This window comes from Mirounga angustirostris, unplaced genomic scaffold (genome assembly GCF_029215605.1).
Source record: "Mirounga angustirostris isolate CCGP_5_RB_7025 unplaced genomic scaffold, mMirAng1.0.hap1 SCAF_4, whole genome shotgun sequence".
Lineage (NCBI taxonomy): Eukaryota > Metazoa > Chordata > Mammalia > Carnivora > Phocidae > Mirounga > Mirounga angustirostris.
In genome coordinates this window covers 62246226-62264680 of record NW_026991712.1, presented here as the reverse complement: position 1 = coordinate 62264680, position 18455 = coordinate 62246226, and the positions used below count along the sequence as shown (strand labels likewise).

At 43.4% G+C, this 18455-nt stretch overlaps 1 protein-coding gene across 7 annotated transcripts in view; it reads left to right on the top strand.

Moving 5' to 3' along the window:
- The window catches only part of SULF1 (sulfatase 1), a 179144-nt gene that overhangs the window by 119357 nt on the left and 41332 nt on the right, over positions 1–18455 (top strand). For all 7 annotated transcript variants that reach the window (XM_064588237.1, XM_064588235.1, XM_064588238.1 and 4 more), the window contains 7 exons: positions 860–1011; positions 3350–3519; positions 14286–14436; positions 15391–15566; positions 16866–16994; positions 17264–17320; positions 18054–18183. In XM_064588237.1, the coding sequence (XP_064444307.1) occupies positions 860–1011; positions 3350–3519; positions 14286–14436; positions 15391–15566; positions 16866–16994; positions 17264–17320; positions 18054–18183 (965 nt within the window). The remainder of the gene's footprint in view (positions 1–859; positions 1012–3349; positions 3520–14285; positions 14437–15390; positions 15567–16865; positions 16995–17263; positions 17321–18053; positions 18184–18455) is intronic.

The following is an 18455-nucleotide window of genomic DNA, read 5'->3' as shown; positions in this document are numbered from 1 at the left end:
CCAAATCCAAATCCAAAGTTTCCCTCTGAAAGGATCAGTAAGCTCTGTTGCCCAGTGGCCTTCCTTAGGTGGGACATGCCAAAGTTACAAATGTGAAGTCCCTCCAGGGGCCTCGTCGATGAGCAGTAGAGTGTCTGTGTCCCATGTACTTCTCTTAGACTATGAGTCTATGAAAGTTAGTCATCTGCATAGTAATTCTGTGTCACCAGAATTTTTTATTATCACTAATAGACACATTCCTAAAATATACATAATGTGAACACCAATGCCATAAAATATGTGTGACATAAAAACCCTTACCATGTGCTGAAGACACGGGAGTTTACCATGGTTCCTTGACTTGGAAAATTTGTATTCTGGATATGCAAACACAAAGACAAACTTTTCTATAGGGTTTTTATAATTTATAACTCTCAAATAGTCAGTTGGAAAACTTACTTTCTCACCAAGACTGAACTTTCAGCACCACCCCCCCAACTATGTGCCCAGAGACAGCATTCCACATTTCCACTGGCTACTTCTCTGACTGTTACATCAACTTAACAAAAGGGTGCATTCTGCTTTTATTCTAGCAGAACCACAAGAAACAGATGCACCCCGAGTACCATGATCACTATGGTGATTTTATTGCGCTATAATCCATGTACATGGGTACTACGTTTATTTATTCAAAAGGAAAATGTCCGTGTGTCACTTTGCCAAAGGATCAGGGTATTACACTATTATTTTGGCGTTACCAACGTTTACTTTTGTTTTACTGCCCCTTTTTCAAATCCTAATTTCATACTTATGCATTTATGCATTTATTTGTGATTAATCATTTCATATGAGAAAGTAATCCCTTTTTTTCCCTTTGCAGCCTTTTTTGGAAAATACCTCAATGAATATAATGGCAGCTACATCCCTCCTGGATGGCGAGAATGGCTTGGATTAATCAAGAATTCTCGTTTCTATAATTACACTGTTTGTCGTAATGGCATCAAAGAAAAGCATGGATTTGATTATGCAAAGGTAATTTTCAGCCACTTTTACGCTGCATCAATTTACTTTGTGCATAATGGGGAAAAGCCATTTTCAGTGAGTTAACTTATCCACGAGATTGGCTTTCTATGTTCTCACAATGTTAGAATGAGAAATTTTAAGGTAATTTTAAACTCCAGGCAAGAAAAAGATTTTCAAGGAACACTGACTTTGAATAGTGATTCTTTTTTCCCTCATTAGGATGAAAGGCAATCAGCCTTTGATGAAGTATCATCAAGAAAATCATAGATGCCTCCACTCGGACTTGTGATTTTTTTTTTTTTTCCTACTCCCTAGAGGATTTGTCCACATAATCAAATGTTCATCTTGTACCATTTCGCTTTTCACTGGCGTAAAAGTGCATTTTGTCTGTGGCTTCAGGTTTAGAGCAGACAAGCGCAATAATCGAAGGTCGGGGAAACCACATTCTTCGCTTTTCCTCCTGTCTGACCAAGCATTGATATGTGACAAGGACATCGGCCCCACAGGAGCGAGAGTCCACAAAAGTCCCTGGGGCCGTCAATCCCCGGATTTCCAAATCAGTTCATAGAAACTGAAATCGACACGTCCCTCCGTGTCTCTAACAAATCCATCCCAGATTAGACTTTCTAAAATTCACAAAGGTTTTGTGATTGCCAACCAAAAATAAAACAAGTTTCAGACGACAAGAGTGAAGGGGAAAATACCTTCGAATTTAGCCTGCTAATTAGCCTAAAATACCTCTTCCCTTCTAGCCATGCCCAGCTCTTCCTCACTTATCTAAAAGAAGCCGACAATCTGCTCTATCTAGCGTAGATCACTACGAAAGAGCCATTGGTAGAAATCAGAGAGAGGGAACTTGATTTAATTTTGGCACAGTGCTGCCTTTACGCTTGGCCCGATTTGAGCTCGAGGAGCTTGGTGGGAGATAAGGTGTTGTAGTCTCGCTCTTTCGTCGCCTTCAGAAAACAATGAATGCAAATGAATTCACAAACATTGCTAATAGGATTCCAGACTCAACAAAGTTGAGAGCTGGCGGGGACCTTGGAGGCAGATTTGAGCAATGTCCTACAAAGTGCGCTAATTGTCACCGCTATCATTTTTTATCTGTGGGGATGCTTTCATGCTCCTTGTTCAAGCTATTAACCTTTCTTTCCCTGTTGTCCTAAGGAGAGCAAAGTAATCAAGAATCCCTCCAAAGACTAAAATTAGCGTAACTTGCCCATTATCACAGCTGATTAAGTGTCAAAGACAACTGTGTCCGGAAAGAATATATGGCTTTTTTTTTTGGTGAGAAAAGGAATGAAACAGACACTCCCATGGAAGAAGGTGATGGCCTGTGGAGTTGTCCTCACAATGACATGTGACACAGATTTCCTCCCTTGGGCACTGCTTTTGCAGCTGTGTTGGTCCCTGAATCTACATGTGATTAGTCATGCCTGGGAGCCTCTGACACTGTGAATGCTGTCTGGGCACTTTCTGAATAAACTTTGTACTGAAGCTCCAGGCCAACGATACCCACTTAGAGGAAGCAGGTGGTTTAATTTAAGTTTTCATCGTTCCTTTTCATTCCATTTCTTCCTTCCCCCTTACAGAGTTGCATCAGTCCCTCAGACTGCAGCTTGGGTCATTTTATTAACAAGTCAGGCTCAAATCCCAGCAGCTGTATCATTTTAGTTGTGCAATTAACAGTATAATCTGCAGGAAATCAAATGCTCCCCATATTTAGTGTTTCAAGTGAATTAATTGATAAAATATTGCAGCTTTTCCGTGTGCACCCAGATTTTGGCTATGGCTTTCATTAGCAATTAATGTATAATTCCCACAGGTGAATTTTGAATTTAAAGAAAAGACCTTTTCTTTTGTTTGTGCATGTGCATGTGTGCGCGCGTGTGTGTGTGTATGTGTTCTGCAACTGTGAATTTGTAGTGGGCGTGGGTGTTTCCTGCCCTTGAAGTAATTAAATTTTTTGTCAACGAATTACATCAATGAAACCTAAGAATGAAATATGTATCCGGTGTTTCATGGGTTCTAGCATCTGGATTGCCAGATCTGATCATTATCTTGGGCAAACAGGACTGGACTTTTTTTCTTTCCTAATTGCTAAGTTGTACCTTACTCAAAATACAATTTTTGAATGTTACCAAGCTAGCCACCCTAGAAAGTAACTGGCAACTGATTTTGTCTGTTACAGAAGATGTTTTGCTGCTTTGGGAAGTATCATCTTCCTTCCTGCTTTAGACCTTATCCCTTCACTCAGTGAGATGCTTCTGAAGAAAGAAGTATTCAAATGTGATCTGATGAATGTCACCTTTTGTAATTTTTGTTTTGTGTCAAATGTATGTTTCAGGACTACTTCACAGACTTAATCACTAACGAGAGCATTAATTACTTCAAAATGTCTAAGAGAATGTATCCCCATAGGCCCATTATGATGGTGATCAGCCACGCTGCGCCCCACGGCCCCGAGGACTCGGCCCCACAGTTTTCAAAACTGTACCCCAATGCTTCCCAACACATGTGAGTAATAACGTCAGTTCTGGGACCTGCTGAACACGGGCCTTTCCTTTGCTCCCCACCTCCGTCCTCTCCCTCACCCCATTTCCTTCCACGCCATGTCTCCAGAGGCAGGTAAACCAACCAGCTCCTGCCATGAGCCCACGGGGCAGGCTGGCCACGGGGCCTGGCATAAAGGACCTGGTCTAGTGGTGTGATTAGGAATCACATTTCCAACCTTTTTAAGTAGCTAAATGGAAAGGAAGAGAAGCACGTAGGGTGAATGGGGGAAATTTGTATCAGGCGTTCCCTTCAGTTGTCTTACATGATATTCCTGAGCATGATCTCATAAACATAACGATCAAATGGTATACTCCTCATAGCAGCAGAGTGGTGCCCCCTGGTATGGTTGTAGAAACATGACTCTGTCTTCTAGGCGGATACTGGGGGCAGCTTTGCTGCAGATGTGCAATTAGGATTGCTGCAGAAAGCAGCTTGCATGGGCTTGCCCTAGAGGCCTTCTCAGGTCACGGTTTTAAAATAACCTGATGTTTCTTTTTGAGAGGGAGGAGCCTTGGTAAGGAGGGGAAGGGAGGCCCAGGGGAGGGGGCCGATGGTGTGGGGGTACCGAGGCAGAGAGCAGAGAGCCCTGTTACACCGATAACTCTCACTAGCTAAGAGTAGAAATGTCCGGATGCCTTGGCAGCAAAGAACATGATTTTATTTTTTACTCTATTGACTCGCTTCCTTCCCATCCTTTGCAATAACACGCAGCCTTCCCTACAGAGCAGTTGGCTCTGTGTCTGCGGAAGGATCGGCCATCAGACAGGTAGGGACCAGGGAATTGGTATGTTTCCTTCATCACTAAACCTCCAAAATTAGTTCTTAATCTGTTTATGCTTAAGTATCATCTCTTCTCACCCACACTGATTTCCCAGCCACAATCCCAGACAGAAAGAAAATAGAGTAAATGTATTTATGAGAAGAGAGACATACCAAAGACGCTGTAGTTGCTGGTCATTACATATCTTATAAGGAAAGAACCTTTCCTTATATTCTTACTTTTTAATCTTATAACTAACAAGCTGCTGGTTTTTGGCCAGTGGTATTCAGGTCATCTCTATCGTATCAAGAGATTTAGACAGAAGGAAGGAGGTCAGAGCTGACTGAGGACAGGAACTAACAGTAACTATAAAACCAGGACAGATACCCTGCTGAACACGCCCAATAGGATGGAAGGATGGAAGCGTCTCAATACATAAACTATTGTCAGCAAAGAAAGCAGGTTGCCCCAGCGCCTGGGGAATATGGTCTGGGTGAGCCGCTGTGTTTTGGAAAGAACGCTGTGGATGGATATACAGGCCTCTGAAGGTCTACCTTCATATAACCATGCAACTACATTCATGAGCGAAGCCCACGAGTGGCGAGGGGCTCTCCATGAGAGATCACTTACAGACTTAGTAACCCGCTGGCTCAGTGAAAGAGAAAGGTCTTTGCAGTCTTCTTCCCTGCCCTGGGACCCACCTTTCTCTTTCCTTTTGAATCAGAAAAATCACTCTGTGTCAGTTCTCTTGTCGCATTGGCAGATGCTCAGCCTAAGGTGGCTTGCTATAACTGTAAACCTTGCTGGTGTTTTCCCGAGGTTCAGGAGAAGGGGCTGACAAAATGGGGTGTTTTATGGCTCCTTAGAAGTCAGCCTGCCTTTGAAGCTTCTGGGCAAGGTCCTGAGCCGGCAGAAAAATCAGCCGCAGGTCAAGAGGTTCTGGCAGCTCAGTGGCATGCACAGACAACTGTAGGAGGAGAGGAACCTGCAGACTTCTCAGGGCCTTCGTGATAACTAAACAACAGTATCTCTGAGCCCAGCAATTAAAAATTCTCTTTGATTCCACAAACATTTATGAGTGGCGCTAAACAGTACAGCTGGGACGAAAGGCATGAGGAAGACACAATTGCTCCCAATCGGGACCCAGTGAGCAAAGACAGATTGGCATGCTGGGGCCAAACTCAGCTTGCCGCCAGCTTTTGTTAATAAAATTTTATTGAAATACAGCCATATTCATTTCTTTGTGTGTTATCTGCGGCTGCTTTCACAATTCAACCGCAGAGTAGTTGTGGCGGATACAGTAGGGCCTGCAACGCCCCAAATATTTGCTCTCTGATCCTTTACAGGATGAGTTTGCCCCCAACCCCTACTCTAGGGAGAGGATGGGCAAGTGTCCAAATAGCCATAGCACCAATGGGAGCAGAAGGCGTAAGTACTAGGGCAGGCCTTCAAGGGGCTATGGAAGTTTGGAGAAAGAGGCATTCACATCTTTTAGGGGAACACGGAAAAGTCACGGACCAGCAGACATTCAGAGTGGGCCTCAAAGAATGGGTACCATTTCTGAAGCTGATTCTACAGACCGGGTGGATGGTTTCAGGAAGAAAATGCAGCATGGACAAGTGGCCGCCACGTTAAGTGAGGCCATCTGAGATGTGACCTAGGAGAATGGAGCGCAAGGAAGGCAATAAGGGATAACGTTAGAAAGGGAAGCTAGCAGAATTTTGAGGACTTGAATGAATTTGTACGTCACTGTAAGCAGAGAGTCACCAGAGGTCATCTGGTGGGGTAGGAACATAATATATAACTCGGTCATTGTTTCGGTTATTCCTTTTGAGTTCACGTGAACCACCTGTGTGCCTTACTGCTGACTCTGTAAAACAAAATCTACCCATGGCAGAGTGAAAAGTATTTAGGCCTTTGAGACAAACAAGCAAGGGTTCCTTTTTCATCTTTTCTACTAAGCCCCTGGGCAATTTTTTTTTTTTTAAAGATTTCATTTATTTATTTGAGAGAGAGAGCACATGAGAGGGGGGAGGGTCAGAGGGAGAAGCAGACTCCCTGCTGAGAAGGGAGCCCGATGCGGGACTCGATCCCGGGACTCCAGGATCATGACCTGAGCCGAAGGCAGTTGCTTAACCAACTGAGCCACCCAGGCGCCCCCTGGGCAATTTTTTTTAACCTCTAGGAGCCTCCATTGTCTCATCTGCTAAATGGGGATAATGCTAGCACCTTGACATGGTGTCGTGAACAAAAATTAAGAGAGAAAGCATCGTTCAAGTCCCCACATAGGGCCTGGGACATAAAAGCCACTTCATAGATGCTGATTCCTAGTGATCCTTTCTATTGAGATGAACAATATAAAGCTGCTCTTTCTTGATTCCATCTTTCTTGACCCACAAAAAGTGCAGTTTCATTTGGCTCAACTTCATGTTGAGGGGAAGCAGCTGAAGAAATGACAGATCGATACGTGTCCATTGTGATGTGACGAAGCTCTCAACGAGCTAAGACTCACATTGGGAAGAGCCTCTCGCACCTGGCCATTCTAAAAACCCAGACAGGATAAGCACCAATCTGGGCTGTGGTATCTTTTCTAGGTGCAAAATGTGTGCTGTGAGCAAGTGCCAGTGAGGAGAACACCCTCAGCTCTAGAAAATGAAAATCCATGCGGTTGGTCCGGCGCTTCAGCTTCTATTGGCTGCTAAGCCTTGGGCTTTGGTGCCCGCAGCATGGAGAGAGCCGCTGTGTCTCCCGCGGGCCTCAGAAGGCCTGAGTTGTCTGCATCTTCGTTGTCCAGGCCTCCCTGGCTGTCGCTCGCTGGCCAAGGGGGCCGGCGAGAGCCCGTGTGCGGTTCTTGTCACTGTGAGTGACTGCACAGGTCCACAGTTCAGTCTGTGGACAAAAGGAGAGAGACAGATGAAGACAGGCGGCTAATTGTGGCGTATGGAGCTCCTGAATGGCCGGGTTCCTTAGTGAAAACATTAGCCACACATTCGAGCAAAGGGATGTAGGAAGTTAAGTACTTTGCAGAAATGTTTGGCAAGCCCTCTGCAAACAGTGAGAGGCTATAGACTCTCCCCTGTTCGGAGAAGCAAGTAACGTGAACACGTTCCTGGAGGTCGCCTCCCTTGGTGGTCACGCAGTATCCGGATGCCTTTCGTGTGGCCTCAGGTGGTAGTCACCTCGCCCTCTCCAACCGGGGCGAACGCATCGTGTTTCCACGGCGCTTTCCATTCCCAACAAAGGAAGAAAGCCGGGCCAACACTGGCTTGCTGGCTTTACACACGAGGCTGGAGGTTTTGCCAAGCGACTAAGAATGGGGACGGATATGGACCCCTCGTGACTGTCTGGCACTGTTTAATCAGAAGCAGCTCGGCTGTTCTCGGCCTCGGTGGTATCTGAGGGAGCCTCCATCATAACATCACACATAGTAACCCCTATCGTAAAGCTCTTCCCTATGGTGAAGACCCTACTGTGCTTTTCAGTAAATTACATCCCAGGATCCTTCCTCATGGGACTGCTGTCCCCTCCCTCTCGCAATGACATAGCTTGTCTCTGCCGGCCGCCACGATGTGATAACGTGCAGTAGTGACAGGAAAGGAGATTCCATTTACCTACCCGATGATTCTGGGGGAAGCTAAGAGACTCCCCCATCACCCTCCTACCAACCGTCCCCCTATCAACTGAAAATGTTGTTGTTGTTGTTCCAGTTCATCAGTTCTTTCTCCCCACCCCTGGAAATGTGTGTGAACACACAAACACGGTTCAAGTGGAATCTAAAATCTTGGTAGAACAATCCAGGTCCACTGACTTGCGAGAATCCGTCTAAAAGTGCAGTTTGGGGATGAGGTAGTACGTTAAAGGGACAACTACCTCTGCGTAAGCCTCAGAACAAAGTTTTTGAAACATCTTTGTTGTCCGAAGTTGAAAAGAAAGGTTTTTCCTTAGAAAAATTTGCACAGTCTCACTTCATTTCTTCCACAGATCCATAAAAGAAAGTGCTTTTGAAAATGAGAGAATTTTAAATTCTCCATAAAAATCTTTAATTTGGGCAGAACTCATTGCTCCTTTCCTGTGTTCCCACTTTGTTCTTCTATCATTGACCTGCATATCCCATGGCACTGGCTGTTTACCCAGACCCTTGAAGTCAAACTGCACACCTCCAGGGGGCAGCATTCACACAGGATACTGTGTGAATGGGGCCCTGGAGTTAGGCAAGATAGCTCTTTCCGGAAGGCAGGGCCAAGTGTTATATCTCTGCCTCTGGTGCCTGGGGAGCATGGCTCCTGCCCTATCCCTTGCCAGATACTTTTTTGTTTAGCAAATGAATAAGCGTGTTAACCCCACCACCCAGGTGACATTAAAACATATTTTAATGGCATAAAAATATCTAAGCAGTCAGTTTTACGAATTAAAGGACACCTAGAGATCATCTAATGCCATAAATTTTTAGATTGAAAAATGAAGGCCCAAACTCTATTTAAAAAAAAAAAAATTAAAAACCCAAATGGCTTTGCCCAGGTTAACGTAAGTAGATAGGGACAAAGCTGGAGTCAAAACTCTGTTCTCTTGGCCCTAGGTGATCTTTGCACTGCCCCCCGGCTTGCTCAGTACTCTTCACAGTTACAGTTAATATTAGAAGTGGCTTCCGTGTGTGTGTTTGCACAATTCCGCTGGAGTTTGCAGCATCTTAGAAGACTTTTTTAATTTAGTTTCCTGCGGTATCTATAATCAAGATCATTTGATATTATTCTGCGTGCGTTCAAATGTTACCTTACCTAAAGACATTTGAACTCAGGTGGGGAATATCTCTACAAAGTCAATTAAATAAGTTCAATTTGAGTGAAAGCTGAGATGGTGTGGCTTGGGAGATTAAGTATAGAATTTCCAATTTAATGCTTTGAGTGTGTGTCTTAAATCTCTATAACTGGCTTATTCTGGGAATTGAAACCTATTTCATTTCTTACAGAATGACGGTCCCGCTACCAATACCCTTTAAGAGTTAGATCATTAGAGTTTTTGTTGTTGTCCGACACTAAATAACAAATGAAGAAAACACATGTTCAGATATAAAACACTAGAAATGTCTTTCTTTTCACTGGGTGACAGCAAAGGCCATCAGCAGTAAAAATGAACTGCTAAGTTCTTTGCAATTCCCTGAATATGGATTTAATAGACAACACATGCATTTCTTAAAACCACTTCTCTTCCAGTGAGAATTATTCTCCCCAAATACCCACCATCAAAAAGAAAGGTGACATTATTGATTTTCAGGATTCGTATTCTCCTTATGCCAATAAGCAGCAGAGGAGAGAGAATCAAAGCCCAAAGAGCATTGATGGCAGAGGCTGAAGTCACAAATGTGTGGTCGAAAGGATCTGTGATCTAGTGCTGAGCAATAAATCCAAACATGGAGAAAAAGCAACATGCAGAGAAGAGAAGCCTCACCCGGGAGAAGTTAACATTTTTAACTATGAGAACAGTCTGTGTTTTGGGGAGAGTGTAAGCCTGGAATGCACAGTTACTGGGTAAAATCCTTCTCGGGACGGACAACAAGGAGTCTTACCAGATCAGGCACATGCAACTGTAACCCCAACGTGGATTTTTTTTTTTTTTTTAAGCAACAGAAACTTAAAAACGACAATTTAGTCATCTGTCCTCTCAGTTTTCAAGCAAAGAGCCAGTGTTATCTGTCTTTTCCCTGATGCATCCAGTTTGCCTTGGGGGGTCCGACTTTATCTTGTGTTGTCAGCAAAAGCAGACTTTGGGCAGCTGGTGGGAGGCACTTGAACGGGAAGCAGAAAAGGCTAATATTTTCAATCAGGACTAAGGATTTTAGGACTTAGTTTTGAGAGAAAGGAATGTATGTATCAGATCTTTGAATGCCTGGGATTTTGAGGCACTTCTTGGGGACTGTGGTGCAGGACTCTGGTCGTTGTGATGTCATCGAAGACACTCCGGCCCCAGGACAGAATTTCTGAGACACCTCTGTACACTTTACTTTCTCATTTGTAAAATGGGAATAGGGTGTCCTCAGGGTTGCCACCGCAATCCAAAGAGCTATTAAATGATGAGATCTTTCCCAGCTCCCTGTGCGGATGGGTATGAACATGTGGATTTGTTCTCTGGAGTCACTGAAATCTCCTTAAACCTTCCCAAAGCTCTGAAGTCGTTATTCCCATTATACAGATGAAGAAACAGAGGCTTAGAGAATTAAACCTTCCCAAAGCTCTGAAGTCGTTATTCCCATTATACAGATGAAGAAACAGAGGCTTAGAGAAAACAAAGTTGCCCGAGATCACACACTAGTAACAGGGCTGGGATGAGATTTCAGTTCTAATCCCCAAACATTCTGAAACAATGGGACGTGTGATTTTCCACTTCTCCCCAAAACAGTTAGCTGCTACTTTCAGTGGCTGCTCTTGTAGCTGAGGGCCCCAGGCCCTGTTTGAGTCATTGTGAGTCAATTCTTAGGGAAGCAAGCCTTAATTATCACTGGGAGACAGAAGGCTGCATCTTCCAGGAATTTGGCAGACCCCAGCAGGAGGCAACCACAGGTCTTTGGCAAAAGATCACTTTTCAACAACATTGTCAATCCCAGCGACCCCCAACCTTCCACCTGCAGGTCCCCGAACAGCTGCTGTTCTGTGGGAAGCAGGGGCAGTCTGTCTTCCTTTAAAAGGCAAATGCATACCCCCACTCCTTGCCCCTTGCTGAGATTCCACCTGGGATTTCAGCCCCAGAGCTGGGGGTCAGCTCCCACTTGGAGAAATTAAGGGGAGGGGGGGGGGGCGGTTGGGGGTGGAGAAGGACAGCTTTGACAACAGACCTGAACTCTCCCTTTTACTATAAGCCAGATTTCACATATGTCATTCTGTAAATCCGAGAGTCCAATTTTGAGGCTTGTAATTTGCTGCGACCTTCCCCGTTCCTCAAAGTGAGGTGGAGCTATGCCAAGCTCATCAAGGTAGCTGGTAGAAGATATCATTTGCCCGCTGTGAGCCTTCGTTTCGGTTCCCTATTGTTAATTTTTATTTGTGTTGAGGTTTTGTGGCTTTAAAAAAGTCAACTCAATTTATTTTAAAATTAAGGCAAACCAACATCAAAGGCAGTGAGAGGAAGATGTTTAGGTATTATAAAGAAACCCTGTGTAATCTTTTATAGCCATATTCTTTTTCAGGGCACGTATCAGTAAATAGTTAGGGGACCTTTCATGGCCCACTTGCTATATTTTTCTGACCTCTAGCCACCCCCACGGGTGAAAATCCCTCTCCGATGGGGTTTAGAAGCCCCCACTCTCATCCTCCTCAGCCTTTCAATCTAATCCTGTTTGTACCACGACATGCTGCGTGAAGAATAAGAAACAGGGCTTACATTCTTTCCTACTGCACGAGCTCCTGAGATTGAAGAGGATGATTCCGCCCGTGTTCACGCTTAGATATGAGGAACACTTTCAGGCCAAAAACATGGGACAAAGTGGTTCATGAGTCATTTACTGGGTAAGCAGAAGAAAGTTTATGTTGAAAGTTTCTCTTAAAAAGAATGGCAGGTGATACCTGAAGAGCTTGTTTGGTTTTTAATGCGACAGGATTTTTCAACCCAGACATTTATGTAGAATGTATTTGTTTATTGGCTTATGTAGGAGACTCATGTGCCTCTGTTCTAGGCACTTTTAAGTGATATAGAGATAGATAATAAATAGGTGATAGATGGAGAGATAGATGATAGATAGACAGAGATTTGTTGTTCCTCAAAAGAGCTTTTTAAGAAAGATACTATTATCCCCGTTTACAGATGAGCAAAGTGAACCACACTTGCTTTTCCTACTCTGCAAATCTGCTCCTTTATACAGTTTTAGCTACAGGGTCTTCTGTGCTCAATATTATATTGGTATTTATGCTGTTGTATTTCTGCTAGTTGACCAGCATCCATACTGATCATTACGGTATGATGTGACCTTCTTTTGTGCCAAGAAGCTCAACGGTACCAAAAGAGCATTTTCAACTATCAAAAGAGAGGTTCTGCAAATGCACTTGCAGAAGAAAAAATATAACAACAGGCAGCATTTATATAGTTCAGCATGCATGGAAATAGCCCAGTGTACAATCAACGTAGCTCAGAAACTCCGGGCTTACCCTGAGGGAGATTTGCTCTAGTGCAAACCAGAGGAGTACGTGGTCAATGCCCCTGAATTCACCGGGCTCACAGTGACTGTTTCTCTAGGGTGTTTTTGTTTTTGTTTTTTTAAGATTTTATTTATTTTTAATTTATTTTTATTTTAGAGAGAGAGCAAGCTGGGGTGGGGGTGGGGGGGCGGGTAGGGAGAAACCCAAGCAAAAGGACCCTGAGATCATGACATGAGCCAAAATCAAGAGTTGGATGCTTAACCAACTGAGCCACCCAGGCACCCCTGTTTCTCTAGTTGATGGCACAGGGTCACCTATCCTTGTCATTATCCACCATTTTTCACTGATAGGACCCTCCCCAGAGCAGACACTGGCTATCCGATTTCTCAACCAACATAGATTGTTGCTTACTCTGTGAGACCAGTTACTTGTGAAGTTGTGGTTCCTATGAAAAGTGGTCTGAGACATAGGAAGCACCCCACACTTCCCTCTTCTTTCATTTTGTTAGAACAAATGGGCTTTGGAATTGAGTCCTGGATCTACCACCTAGTAACTTTGTTCATCTGAGGAAGTTACTTAACTTTGCTAAGCCTCGGTTTTCTCAGCTCTAAAATGGGAATGAGGGGTGCCTGGGTGGCTCAGTCGTTAAGCGTCTGCCTTCGGCTCAGGTCATGATCCCAGGGTCCTGGGATTGAGCCCTGCATCAGGCTCTCCACTCAGCAGGAAGCCTGCTTCTCCCTCTCCCACTCCCCCTGCTTGTGTTCCCTCTCTCGCTGTGTCTCTCTGTCAAATAAATAAATAAAAATAAATAAATCAGTCTTTAAAATGGGAATGATAAACCGATTTCCAAGAACAGCAGAGATAATTAAATGAGTTAATGTATACAAAACAACACAATACCCAACACATGGTAAATACTAAGTTTTTAATATTAAACAACTTCTACATGCTTAATAACATCTAAGGAGAAGGGTCAAGTACGTTGTAGTCTGGAGGAGATGTCAAATATAAATAGATAATTCTCAGTGTGAGAATTACTCTAGCAAAGACATGTACTTTAGGAGTATGAAGTGGCAGCATCTAATGGTCAAAGGATTTGGGTTAGATTTCAAAAAGAAGGCAACATATTTTGTGGGCCCCCAGTGGAACGTATGAGACACCACTTGAGTTTCTGTGATAAATTAAATACAGGCTTGAACCCACATGTTCGAGAGGAATAGGACCCACCTCCCTGTAGTGAACAAAAATTGTGCTCTGCACCTGTATTGAATTGTCTATAAAAAGAATAGCTTTATTGATAAGCATGTATATTGCAGAAGTAGACTTGGTTTTAATTCCAGCATATCCTATTAAATTAATGGTATCTATATACAAGGTTAGGAATGAGAAAAACTCATAGACTAGAGATTAGAGAAAAAAATATGTTGAAATTATGATTCATCATTATTCCACATATTTGTGACTATACCTAATAGCCCTATTAACTACCAAATTTTATGAGTTAACATCACCATGAAAACATTCCCTTCTGTATTACTGAATTTTATCTGTAGGTGTTACAATACCATGATCACCTTGATGTCTTTTTACACATTTTCTTCAATGAATCCGAATGAACTTGCACTAATTACCTTTTTAGCTGTCTGTCTTGGTTTTATAAATCTGAATCCATATGCCTTTAGGGGATGTGTGATATTTGGGGTAGTGAGGATTTTAGCTCTTCTTATAAACATAGAAGACACATGGGAGAAAAAAATAGCAATGTCTAAATTACCTCGAACTTGAGATATTTCTCTAACTGACTAAAAATACATTTAGTAAGAATCCTTTCTGGATATTTTCAGAACCCCTAGTTATAACTATGCACCAAATATGGATAAGCACTGGATTATGCAGTACACGGGACCCATGCTGCCCATCCACATGGAATTTACAAACGTTCTACATCGCAAAAGGCTTCAGACTTTGATGTCAGTGGACGATTCTGTGGAAAGGGTAAGCACACGAACTTGCCTCAGTGACGGGTTTTGGTCCAGCTTCCTTAGTGTAGATCCATTCTTGCTAATTCTGTCTTTGTTTTGTTGTTGCTGTTTTTAAGAGAGGGAGAGAGTCCGTGTGTGTGAATATGTGTACGTGAGTGTGTGTTGAGTGACTTTATCTTCCTTCCCTTATCTCGACCCCTTCTATTACCTCTCCAGGCTTGGTTCTCTGGAGCCAGCGGCAAAGAGGAGATAAAAATCAAAACACCATAAGTCAAGAGCTACCCTCACAAATACCTTCAAGAATCAGGCGAATAATGTAAATACCTAAAGCTGGTCTCATATAAAGCGACAGGGCATGGTGGGGATTATGGTGAACTTTAAACGCCCACATCTATAACAAGGAGCAACTACTTGGCTCCAGCTAATTTTTGCCATGTAGGAAAATAGATCCAATATCATGAGATCTTCTGAGTTTTCAAAGGAAACCAGAAATACAAGCATTTTATTTGAAATATCCTGAATTTAAAAAAAAGCCACAGAAGCCAAACAAAACTTGCCTAAAGGCTGGATTCAGTTGGATCAGGCTCCAAAGCAGCCTGTTCTTAACCCTTGATAACTGTATAAAAAGTGGTGATAAAATTTGCTTTAACAATGGATTTTTCAAAATAAAACCTGTAAGTTAGGTGGTAGAGGCTGTTTTGTGGAGTTTGTTTTGTTTTTGTTTTTGTTTTTAAATAGGTGCACAAAACCTTTAAGAACAATGTGCCAGATTCAAATGAGTTATATTACTCCATTATTAGACTTTTCCCCTCCAGGATTGTAAGCAACTAGAAAACGTAGATAGTGACCATGTTTCTTAGCCTTGTTAAAGTGACTCTTGCCTTTAAAAAATAATGGGGAAGAATTTCAGGGGAAATCACAGCAACACTATTGTCATCTTGCCCATTTTGTCTCCGTTGTATTTCAGCTGTATAATATGCTCGTGGAGACGGGGGAGCTGGAGAACACTTACATCATTTACACTGCCGACCACGGTTACCATATTGGGCAGTTTGGACTGGTCAAGGGGAAATCCATGCCATATGACTTTGATATCCGTGTGCCTTTCTTTATTCGTGGTCCAAGTGTAGAACCAGGATCCATGTACGTATTTCCCTGCTTGCAACATTCGGTTGCCGTGGCTCATGTATATCTGAGATAATTCGATTACCAATCTCAGGGTCTGGTTTCTTTTCATCCAAAACAGAAAAGGGTGTATGTAGGTGGAGGCTGGTAATTTAGAAAATGAAAACCTTGTTTTTTTCCCCTACCACACACTAAATTAACTAAAGTATACTATTTAAAGAGAAAGGAAAATTAACTATCAATGACTAATTTACAATGACTATAAAGCTAAAACATCAGAATCCCCATCCCATGGCCTGTGCACACAGACAGAATGTGATCATTAGGGACACATCATCTGTACTTCTTTGAATCAGACAAACACTGTCTTTAAAAAAAAAAAAAAAAAAAAAAACAGTGCCTGCCTTTAGTTGTTTTTTTTTAAAATTATTACTAAAGTAATTTTTTAAAGAAAATAAAATTTTAAAAAGCTGATTTTCTTTTAGAAGAAAAAAGGCCTAAAGGACTGGCGTTCTATTTCTGCCACCTTAGACAAGTCACTACCTCCCAATGCAGCTCTCTTTTCCCGTTATAAAATGAGTTTTACATGCCCTGCCGGCCACATCACAATATTCTGTGTAAAATAAGGTCGTGTACGTGAAACAGTTATGGAAAGAGTTGAAGAAAAGAATGCAAGTGGAATTCCAAATCTGGAATGGCCCTTAAGGAGCATCGAGCCAAGACGTCTTCTTCTTTTTTTTTTTTTTTAAGATTTTATTTATCTATGGGGGGGCGTGCCAGCACAAACAGGGAAAGGGGCAGAGGGAGAAGCAGACTCCCCCCTGAGCGGGGAGCCCCACGTGGGCCCGATCCCAGAACCCTGAGGTCACAACCTGAGCCAAAGGCAGACACTTAACCCACGGAGCCACCCAGGCGCCCCCAGCCCGGACTTCTGATCTAACACAGAAGAAGCTTGGCACATCACACGTGCCTCTCTCAGAGTCCCCGATTCTGGAAATGGATTCATTGGGGCCCAGAACCTGGATGTTCTGAACCTCGTCCAGGCGCTGCCTCTGCTGTTCCATTGCACTACATCCTGGAAGAGGGGAGAAGGTGATGTTAGTAGAAGGGTTTCCTGGAAGAAGGTTATTATGTCTCTTCAGCTCATTGGAAACACTGTGGGAATTGTCTGATCTAGGTTAGACAGTTTTATGCGTGAAAGACTAAGATAGAGGGGGAGAAGGTCAAAGGCCGATGAGTCTCGGTGTGGAGAAAGTGGTCCTCTGTGCTACCCTCACTAGTGTTAGATCTGGGGCCTAACCTCCTGTCCCTTTGCAGAGTCCCACAGATCGTTCTCAACATCGACCTGGCCCCGACGATCCTGGACATCGCTGGGCTCGACACGCCTCCCGATGTGGACGGCAAGTCCGTCCTCAAACTTCTGGACCTGGAAAAGCCAGGTAACAGGTGTGTCAATTTGCTTTCCCTCAGCCAGCCCCAAGCACCCCGGCACCCAGAGCCAGCCAGCAGCCGAAAGCTGTGGAGGCAAAGTACGCCCTGCCCAGGAGAATCACAGCAATCCGAGACTGTCCCGGCTGTTTGTGAACAGTGTATTGATGGAGATGCAGTCTTGGTCTGTGGGAAGTGAGAGGTGTTTCTTTAAATAAACTGTGAGCACAGATCCATGTGGAAAAATGTCCAGATGCCAACAGTAAATATTATTATTTTGCTTTCAGGTTTCGAACAAACAAGAAAGCCAGAATTTGGCGTGATACATTCCTTGTGGAAAGAGGGTAATTACTGGTTCCTGGGGCGCTTCTGGGAACCAGGCCTAGTGGGCAGCTCTTCCTGCTGGGTATTTTTCCCCCTTATTCCGGTTTACTAAGCATGCAGATTTCATAAGCCTAGTCACAGGATTGAAGGGTTTGCTACTCATGCTCCACTGACCAACACAGTAATGACTGCTGCATCAGAATTGTTCAATATAAGTTCTCATACGGCGGGGCCAAAGCCCTTACCGTTGCTTTTTCGACCTCAGGGTCAGAATCGGACCAGTCCATTGACCTTCTCAGCCTTCCTTCCCAAGTCCTTCCTGGCCCTCTCCTTTCTCCTTCCTTTCCTTAAGTGCCTTTCCCAGTTTTAAACACAAATATATGAGACTGTCATTTCCAGAATCCCTTCTGGGTTTCCCCTTTTGAGTCATAATCCTCATTGTCTCGGTTTTTTCCATACACACATTGAGAGAAAAGCATTTGTATGACTGTAAAGCTAAACATTTATGCCCAAAGTTTTGAAACTAATGCTTTAAGGGAGATAATCATTCTTCATAGTGTCCGGGTTATAATTTTCACAAAGGACTCAGCAAATGTTGAGCTCCTGTGGATAAGATCTTACCATCTATTTCATGCCATTTGAATGAAGAATGTGGAGTCATGCCACAGGGGAGAAAAAGAGAAAAGGCAAAAGATGCTGGGTGGGTAAATCAAATCATTTCTCACATCAGAAACTTCTTCTTTTCTGTCAAAGGAAGTTTTTACGTAAGAAAGAAGAATCCAGCAAGAATATCCAACAGTCAAATCACTTGCCCAAATATGAGAGGGTCAAAGAATTGTGCCAGCAGGCCAGGTACCAGACAGCCTGTGAACAGCCTGGGCAGGTGAGTGACATGGCTTGTCTTCACCACAGGTCACATGCTTCTACATTTCTAATTTTAACAATTTCAACATATAAAATAATGTACATTTATGTGTAAATAAGCTTTTCATTGTGGTCATGGAGCCCTCACTGTGACAGCTATCCTCTGACAGAATTAGCTAACTGGTCTAAGCTGGGCCTCCTCATCACTGCTTGGGCTCCCTTCAGTGAAAAAAAGATGGTGTCCTCAGAGAGTGCTAGATATCCACCCAACTAGCCAACACCAGTTCAACA